The following is a 9,232-nucleotide window of genomic DNA, read 5'->3' on the forward strand; positions in this document are numbered from 1 at the left end:
GCCTGCCCCAAGGACCCATTCGTCCTACCGCGAATCAATCAGATCATCGATGCGGTCGTGGGGTCGGAGTCGCTATGCTTCCTCGACGCCTACTCTGGGTACAATCAAATAAAGACGGCCAAAGAAGACCAGGAGAAGACGGCGTTCATCACGCCACTCGGCGCCTACTGTTACACGTCCATGACCTTCGGCCTCAGAAACGCTGGAGCGACTTACCAGCGGTGCATGAACAACTGCCTGGAGAGCCAAATCGGTCGCAACGTAGACGTCTACATAGACGATGTGGTAGTCAAGTCGACTCGACAGGATGATCTAGTCGCCGACCTCGCCGAGACGTTCGCCAATCTACGGCGCTACCAGATAAAGCTCAACCCCCTGAAGTGCACCTTCGGGGTTCCATCCGGACAACTCCTCGGCTATGTCGTGTCCAAGCGCGGCATCGAGCCCAATCCGGAAAAAACTTCGGCAGTCATGCGAACCAAGCAACCAATCTGCCTGGTCGACGCGCAGAAACTCGCCGGGCGAGTCGCGGCCCTTAGTCGCTTGATACCCCGACTCGGTGACAAGGCCACACCACTCTATCGCCTCCTGAAGAAATCGGAGTCGTTCGAATGGACGGACGAAGCGCAGAAAGCCCTGGAAGAACTTCAGCACGCCTGCGGAACGCTCCTGTCCTTGCGGCCCCGCTGCCAAACGAAACCATGCTACTGTATGTCACCGCGTCCAATCGCGCGATCAGTGCGGTAATGGTTGTTGAGTGCCAGGAGGAGGGGAAAGACCAGCTAACACAACGCCCAGTCTACTACATCAGCGAGGCCTTAATCGAGTCAAAGCAGCGGTACCCGCATTACCAAAAACTGGTATACGCAGTGCTCAGGGCCCAACAGCGACTGGCCCCTTACTTCCACGAGCATCCCATCAAGGTGGTCTCTTCAACGCCACTCGCCGACATCATCCGCAACCACGATGCAACCGGTCGGATCGCCAAATGGGCAGTCGAACTCGGCGTCCACAACATCACGTACGAGTCACGCCATGCCATCAAATCCCAAGCGCTCGCCGACTTCCTCGCCGACTGGGAGGAGGCCCAGCAGCCGAACTCTCCCGCAGACCTCAAGCATTGGACATTGCACTTCGACGGCTCCAAAAACCTCGAAGGAGCAGGAGCAGGGGTCGTCCTCACTTCGCCCAAAGGCGACATCGTGAGATACATCCTGCAACTCCGATTCGAGCCCTGCACCAACAACATGGCCGGGTATGAGGCGCTACTCCACGGCATGCGCGTCGCAAAGGAGATGGGTGCAACACGACTGCGTTGTCTCGGCGACTCCGACCTCGTCGCCAGCCAGACATCCGGCACCTGCGACGCCACCGACGCCAACATGATCGCCTACAAGCGAGCAGTCGACCAGGCCAGCGCTAGCTTCGCCGGTCACGTCGTCGAGTGGGTCGACAGATGCAAGAACGAAGAGGCGGATGCGCTGGCCAGGCTTGGCTCCAAGCGACTCCCGCCACCGCCCGACGTCTTCCTCGACATCCTCAGCCACTCGTCGGTGCGCGCGCCACGGGAGATCGACATCGCCGAACCACCGGCACCCGACTCCGCTCTAGTCGCACTCGCCTCCGACACCGACGACTGGACGACACCGTACCTAGGATACCTCCAGCGCCAAGCACTGCCGATGGATGAACGGAAGCACGCGCACTCGTACGCCATTGCAAGTCCTTCACCATCATCAACAACGAACTGTACAAACGCAGCGTTTCTGGAGTGTTCCAGCGGTGCGTCACCGCCGATGAAGGACGCAAAATCCTGCGCGACATCCACGCAGGCGACTGCGGCCACCACGCAGGAGCGCGCTCGATCGTCGCCAAAGCCTTCCGGCACGGCTTCTACTGGCCAACAGCCCTCGAAGACGCAGTCGACCTCGTCCGCGCATGCGCTGGATGCCAGAGGTACGCAAGTCAACCGCACATGCCGGGCTCGGCGCTGAAGACTATACCCCTCACCTGGCCGTTCGCCGTTTGGGGCATGGACATGGTGGGAAAATTTAAGACAGCCCCCGGCGGATACACTCATCTCCTGGTCGCTGTGGACAAAATTCACCAAGTGGGTGGAGGCAAAACCCATCAAGAAGTGCGATGGTAAAACAGCCACCAAATTCCTGCGCGAACTGATCTACCGCTACGGCTACCCCCACAGCATCATCACGGACAACGGCACCAACTTCGCCAAGGGGGAAATGGCCGACTTCTGCGAAGACAAGGGCATCCGACTCGACCTCACGTCAGTCGGACACCCCGAGTCGAATGGGCAAGCAGAAAGAGAGAACCAGAGCATCCTCCATGGAATCACACCACGGTTAGTAGTACCACTGAAGCGCGTAGCCGGATGCTGGGCAGAAGAACTCCCTTCCGTACTTTGGGGCATTCGCACAACACCCAATAGGACGACTGGCTTCACACCCTTCTTCCTCGTGTACGGCGCCGAAGCTATCATGCCCACGGACATCGCCTACGATTCGCCACGAGTCACCAACTACGCCGAAGAAGAAAACGAGCGCGCTCGACAAGATGACGTCGATCTCCTCGACGAAGCACGCGACTTCGCACTCGCCAGGACAGCCATCTACCAGCAAGGCCTCCGCCGCTATCACAGTCGCCGCGTCCGCGGCCGCTCCTTCCAAGAAGGCGACCTAGTCCTGCGGCTAATACAGGACAAGAAAGGCATGCACAAGCTTTCCCCCCCCATGGGAAGGGCCATTCGCCGTCAGCCGCGCGCTCGGAAATGACTCCTACTACCTCACCGACGTTCGCAAGGATGACAAAGGCGAGCCACTCACCAGGGAAGTCGAGCGCCCCTGGAACATCAACATCCTTTGTCGGTTCTACACCTAGAAAAGGCATGTAAAGGATCTCCTGAATATCAAATAAAAAAGCCCGTCGCGTCAAAAAATCGCATTCGTCGATCGTTTCGCCGTCACTCGCCACACAACCTTATCTCCCATCTCATAAACATGAGCTCAGTCGCCAAACGTGCGACTCGAGACTGGGAGACCTTCGATTGCTGCTGCTGGCCAACCCTATGTCCCTTACACCGACAAGCGAAAACGACGACTGAATCCTCCAGCAGGGTCGCCCGCCCGACCAGCCCTCCGGGCCCTGGCAATCGTACAGTGCTACGCTATACAGCACGCCAAAAATGCCCTCCTCTACCTTAGGCAGGTGACTTGAAAGGCTAAGTACTTCGACCAGGGACTCCGCAAAACGGACCCGCGGCTCGCCAAGGAACAACGCCACACCAAGAACCCCTTTGGAGTCGCCCAGCGACTAGCTCCCCGAGCCACGACGAGAGGCGCGCTACTCAAAAGAAACAGCGCAAAAACCAAAATGACCCACCCCTCCACCCATGAGGCTGCTATTCGCACTAAAAATGACTACGTACTGCGACTGGGGACGCCCAGCTCGACAAGGAAAACAGTCAAGTCGATAGCCTTCATCGGGGACGCATGGCGACTGTCCCCTCTGGCCATGGAGGGTCGGCTCGCAAGACACAATCACAAAAAATAGAGGCCAACAAACAACAGTTCGCCAAAAGCAAATAACTTATGTACAACTAACACCCACGAGTCACACGCTCACAGGGACAAAATTTTTCATACAGGTCAGAAGGGCGTCCTCGTACAAATGACCAACTACTTGGAGGGCCCCGGGTTCTCCTCTATCCCCGGCTCGGCTCCATCCTTCCCATGGCGGAACTTAGGGGTGTACCGGACAACCGGATAGGTGGACAAGGCATTGGTGGCCGCAGCATGGAACAGTCGCTCGGCAGGGAAGTCCTTCGGGCCCGCCTCCTTCTCCGCATCCTCAGGAGCAGACTGGCTGACGATGTGCGTCTCCAAGTCCGCAGTCGCCAGCACTCGGTCAGCATAAGGGCGCACCGCCTCCATCAGCCGCAGCACCTCGGCGACATCGAACTCGCCGGTCTCCGATGGGAAGCCAGCCGTCACTTCCTCCACGTCGAAGCCCTCCGAGTAGTGGGCAAGTACCATGCTCAACGCCATGGTAACGCCCACCCGGCAAGAAGATCGGCGGAGCCAGTCGACCACCGCCGGGATGTCGGAGACGGCCTTGAGGACCGATGGCGCGTCGCGAGGAATTACCTCCCGCGGACTAAGGAACTGGAGCGCCGCCAGAATCTCGCCAGCACAGGCGATGATGCGCGTGGTCGCAGCCTTGACGCACTCGCCAACTCCATGAGCTTGCACTGGCCTGGAAACAAAAAGAGGTCAACATCAACAACATCGTCATACAAAAAAAGGGAGACTCACCACGCTCGGGGACTGGCCCCCGAGACGAACTCGCGACGCTCGGGGAATGGCCTCCGAGGCGGACTCGCTACGCTCGGGGACTGGCCCCCGGGACGGACTCGCCACGCTCGGGGACTGGCCCACGAGACGGACTCGCCACGCTCGGGGAGTGGCCCTCCGAGACGGACTCGCCACGCTCGGGGACTGCCCCCGAGGCGGACTCGCCACACTCGGGGTCGCCCTCCCAGCGGACTCGCCGTGTTCAGCGACTGGCCCCACCAAAAAAGGAAAACAAGGAGGAAAACTTACCAAGAAGCTGCCGCGACATCTCGCGGACGAAGGCCTCGAAGCTGGTCTTTTCGGCTTGCACCGCCAAGACAACACCCTTCGACGTCGCCTTCTCCGTGGCGAGCTCCTTAGCGTGCTGCTGTTTCAGGGCCGCAAGCTCTTCCCGCAGCGCCGCCGTAGCGCCCCGGGCTGTGTCCCTGTCCTCCGCCGCAGCCTCAAGCTTGCCCTTGTACTCGGCGATGACGTCCTCCAGCTCCTTACTCTTGTCCTCCAGGACCTTTGTAAGGTCCGCGATCTCCGCCTTCGCCTTCTTCTTCGCCTCCTCAGCCTGGGTCGCCCGGAATTGAGCCTCCCGATAGAAGGACTCCTTCACGAACCCTTCGCGGGCCTCGACAAGCGCCCTCTCCTGCGCCTCTGCTACATGAAGTGGATGTTAATGAGATCAATTCAACACCACGCGGAAAATAAGAAGACAAGTGCAAAAAAAGGGGGGGGAGAAACTCACTGCCAATGGCGATGAGTTGGCGGTTCTTCTTCGCCGCCTCCTCCACGAGCGCCGTCAGACGCTTCACCTCCGCCTGCACGAACAAGAGGAGCGATTGTAAGCAACAGAAAAAAGAGTAGTCCGGATCCAAATGAAAAAAAAGAGACTCGACTCGCCCCTTCAGCCCAAGTCGACCCTCGGGGACTGGGGGGGAGACCGGACCACAAATAAGAAGAACTTACCACATGGACTTCGCCGAGCGCTGCGTGAAGCTCGGTAAAGGACAAAGACGATAGCGGAGGCCGACGCGACTCGTGCATCCCGCCACCCTGTACCATCGCCTCGGTCGATGGCGTCTCCTCGGCCGGCGCCTCGGGGCTGATGGGGTGAGCGTGATCCCTGGCGGCTTTAGTCCGGCGCTCCCTCATCTTCGCCGACAGGCCGCTCCCCTCCGCAGCGCCCTGCTCCTTCCCCGCTCCGGGCGGTGCGTCATCTGGGCTCCGAGCCGCCGCCGACTCGGCACCCGCCATCTCCTCCTCCGCCACGGGTGGAGTGACGTCCGGACCCCGCGCCGTGGTCGACTCGACGCCCGCCTTCGCCACCTTACCGCTGCTCGCACTCGCCGAGGGGGCGCTCCTGGTGATTGGCCCAGCTGAGCTGGCGGTTGCACCCGCCGCCTTGCTCGCGGCGGCGGGTTCCTCACGAGACGAAGCCATGCTCGCGGGGTCGGCCGCCATCTTCTTCGCCTCTGCGGCCTTCTTCAGCTCGGCCGCCTTCTTCGCCTCGGCGGCCCTCGTAGCCGCTACCCCGCCGATCGGGGTGGGCCTCGACAGGGCCTTCTTCTTCGACCTGCAGGAGATCGACGTGAGCTCCTCGCCAATTTACTAAGACGGCGGAGCAAGAGTTAAGGACGGATACTCACTTCACCGTCGGATTCGCCTTTACGCCCGGGCCAACTCGGGCCCCGGCCTCAAGGGCATCCTTCAGGGGGCGCCGAAGATCGGTGGCACCCTCGAGGATGGTCTAACGCAACCGCTTGGACCGCGTCTTGTCGCCCCCCTTCACGGGCCCTTTTCCCTCTGGGGGCAAGGTCGCCTCCTCTTCCTCGTCATCTTCCGGGGGGCTCACTCCCGGTGCACCCTGTGATGAGGAGGTCGCCCCTCTCTTCGTGCCGCGTGGGAGTCGGACGTAATCTCTTACATCGGAGTCCGACTCGGTGCGGTCTCCCTCGTCCTCGGCATCGTCCTCCTCACCTTCGGTCATCTCCGGAGGCTCTTTCCCCGTGAGTGGGGGAAGGTGGTTAATGACTTTCTGCCACCGCTGCATTCCGACAGGGGAGCGCGTCAGCAAACTCAAAACTCCAATCATGCATCCAAAGATATTGACAAAGACAGTAGGGTACCTCGGGCGCCGGCTTGTCCTCGGAAAAAGGCTGCAGCCCGTTGTCGAAGGAGGTGAAGGCGGCCGTGGTGACTTTGGCGAGCGCCTTATGGTACTCGACTTCGTCCCACTCGGTTGCCGTCGACCGGGTGCAGTCGTTCTACCCCCGATACTCCCACATGAAGTGGGCTCGGCAGCGCAGAGGGATCAAGCGGCGGCCGAGCCAGCAGTTGTACATGTTGGCCGCTGTCAGGCCGCCGTCCTTCAGCGCCTGGATCGCCAGGCGCATCTCCTTCACCACCTCCTCCTGGTCGTGCGGCAGCGACCACACGTTAAGACGCCGAGGGACACTCGGCTCGGATGTGTACTGGGGAATACGAACTCCACCCGGAGGCGTGTACTCCAGCGCGTAGAACCAGAACCGGTGCCATTGCGACTGCGCCTTTTTGGGGAGCGCCATGTCGTTGAAGCTTTCCCCCGACTTCACCTGGAAGGTGATTCCGCCGTTCGGGATGAGCGCCTGGTCGCTCTTGCTGGCCCTGGTCGCCCGCTGTTGCCTGCCAAAACCCACCGGCGAGCAGCGACGAGCAACACAGAGAGCCGGGAGGCTCCCAGGACTGCTTGTGGCCCCTGGTCCCTCGGGCGACGGCCCGCAATGCTCCGTCACACGTCCTAGCGGTTGCAAGGGCATGCCACCTGACCTATACCTGGTCAGGAAGGTGTTGGATTGCTACGATTAGTTTCCTGCATGGCAGACACATAAACATTAAATGAGCCTCGATCGACTCTCATGTTACCCTGTGAATCGGCTCAAAGAGCCGATTACCCCATGGTTCATATTGGATCTACGATTGTCGTGTTATCGTCACGACATATGCCATAGGGTGGCTAATCGAAGGTGGTTCCTGAGAGATCTCACGGCGGTATCCGGATGCGGGTATGGGGACGAGCGACATGGCGACGTACCCAGGTTCGAGGCCCTCCAATGGAGGTAACACCTCTACTCCTGCTAGAGTGTATATGATGATCACACAATACAAGGTTGCTCCTTGAGCTGTATCCGGCTGCTCCTGGGAGGTTAAAGAAGACAGAGTCTCTCTCACAGGGCAGCGCTAAGGGAAGTGGTGAGGTGAGAATGATCAATCGTCCCCCGCACGAGGGGGTAGCCCAGCTTATATAGGCGCTGACACTTTACATAAAAGACCCTATAGTCTACTGGCCGGCTTGGACGGCTCCGGCTTCCGCTCCTTCCCGAGGCAGTGACGTCAGGAGCCGTTGAGGCCTCATGGCCTGTCCCATCCGGCTGCCAAGGTCAGCGGTATGGAGAGGAGGTGTCCCTGTCGCCATCAGCCACTGTAGCCATTACGGATCGACGTAGACCATGATGGCCTGTCCGGCGCGTGGCACTATTGCTCTACAGTGCCCCGCGCTTTACGGAAGATGAAGTCAGCGTGGACTTTGGGAACCCGGATCACCAACCCAGTTCCTTCTAGTGCAAGACTCGCCAGCCTCGAGTCGGTCTGAGGTACAAACCCCCAGTCGGATATGGCTTGTAGAAGCTGGCCCAGCTACAGCATTGGCGGCCGTAGCCAGGCCGACTAGGACCTAGAGCCAGCCGGCTTCCGGACCAGCCGACCACGGCGCCAGCCGGCTGCTCCTCAGCCGGCCTTTGCCGCGAGCCGGCCAGTGGCCAGCCGGCTGCTCCGCGTCCATTGCCCTACCCGGGGTCTTCCCCCCGACATTAGCCCCCGAAGCTGGCAAGGTCCTGTGTTTAGAAGGACCTAGGCAGGTTTTCCTGGCTTCTTGAATGTACTTTGACGGCACTTGGAGGGGCCGACTGAGAATTTCCATTCAGCCGGCTGCGCCCTCATCCGGCTCGTTCCGGCCGGCTGCTTCTAGCCGGCCGCTATTTACACTTATGCAGCTTTTGCTTTCTCGCGAGTTTTGGCGGTGTCTCCGCCTTGCTGGATGAATTCTGGGCCGAGATGAACTTGATGTCCGGCTCCGGCTTGCGGCGCGCCGGGGTCTCCGCCGCCTCGGGTCCTGCACCCGACTTGACCAGTCTGACGCCTGGGTTCTGCCGCCGGTTCGTCTGGTCACATCAATGTCCCCTCCGGATCTGGTGCGGTCGTGGGCGACGTGGTGTGGCGGTTTCCGATAACGGCAGCGGTCGAGGGGGGAGTTGATGCGCAGAAAATCCGGGCGACGTGGCCACGATCGCCACTTGGAGGCTAACCGTCCACCGCGGGCGGCTATAAATGCCGCGGGGGAGGGTACCGAGGCGGCCACTGCCTCACTTCGTCTTCCTCGCGCCTCCGCTCCTCTCGCTCTCTTCTTCGCGCTCGAGCCTCTTGCTGCTCCGGCGAGCGTCTTTTGCTGGCGAACTCCGGCGAGCGCATCTCCGCCGATCCGCCGCCGCTACTCCGACGAGCCGGCGCCACGGGGCCCCGCGTTTCAACGGAGCGTCCTCCGCCGCCGCCGTCGCCGCCGTCGCGGGGCTCTTCTTCGCCCTTCCGTCTTTCGTGGTCTTCTTCCTCCTCCTCTTCGTCGATGGCGTCCGCCAGCGGATCATGGAGGGGGTCGTACATGAGGGACGACAACATCGAGCGGCTGGTGCGCCTCCACCGGATCCCGTCGTCGGTGGTTGCGAGGGCGCCTGGCGAGGAGACGGAGCCCGAGCCGGAGCCCGGCGAGCGCGTCGTCTTCGGCGCGCACCTCGACCGCGGGTTGGGCTTGCCGGCGTCCAACTTCTTCCGCCAGTTCCTCGACA

The 9,232-nt window shown here is 60.9% G+C and overlaps 2 protein-coding genes across 2 annotated transcripts; both read left to right on the plus strand.

Annotated features, from left to right (window-relative positions):
* The first annotated feature begins 746 nt into the window (after nt 1-746).
* LOC139832448 (uncharacterized) lies at nt 747-2,149 on the plus strand. Its single transcript, XM_071822212.1, has 2 exons — nt 747-1,718; nt 1,781-2,149. Exons 1-2 carry the CDS (start codon nt 747-749, stop codon nt 2,147-2,149), a joined length of 1,341 nt encoding a protein of 446 aa, XP_071678313.1.
* Nucleotides 2,150-2,243: 94 nt separating this feature from the next.
* On the plus strand, nt 2,244-2,898 carry LOC127310445 (uncharacterized). Its single transcript, XM_051341124.1, has 3 exons — nt 2,244-2,362; nt 2,450-2,727; nt 2,759-2,898. Exons 1-3 carry the CDS (start codon nt 2,244-2,246, stop codon nt 2,896-2,898), a joined length of 537 nt encoding a protein of 178 aa, XP_051197084.1.
* Nucleotides 2,899-9,232: the final 6,334 nt, after the last annotated feature.

Source organism: Lolium perenne, chromosome 6, assembly GCF_019359855.2.
Source record: "Lolium perenne isolate Kyuss_39 chromosome 6, Kyuss_2.0, whole genome shotgun sequence".
Taxonomy (NCBI): Eukaryota; Viridiplantae; Streptophyta; class Magnoliopsida; order Poales; family Poaceae; genus Lolium; species Lolium perenne.

Bases quoted from the DNA above. Each gene is read 5' to 3' on its own strand.
- LOC139832448 (XM_071822212.1), top strand. From the start codon at position 747: ATGGTTGTTGAGTGCCAGGAGGAGGGGAAAGACCAGCTAACACAACGC. The intron at 1,719-1,780 runs GCAAGTCCTTCA...GGAGTGTTCCAG, and splicing joins ACGCGCACTCGTACGCCATT to CGGTGCGTCACCGCCGATGA.
- LOC127310445 (XM_051341124.1), top strand. From the start codon at position 2,244: ATGGCCGACTTCTGCGAAGACAAGGGCATCCGACTCGACCTCACGTCA. The intron at 2,363-2,449 runs GTTAGTAGTACC...AACACCCAATAG, and splicing joins CTCCATGGAATCACACCACG to GACGACTGGCTTCACACCCT. The intron at 2,728-2,758 runs GCATGCACAAGC...CCCCATGGGAAG, and splicing joins GCTAATACAGGACAAGAAAG to GGCCATTCGCCGTCAGCCGC.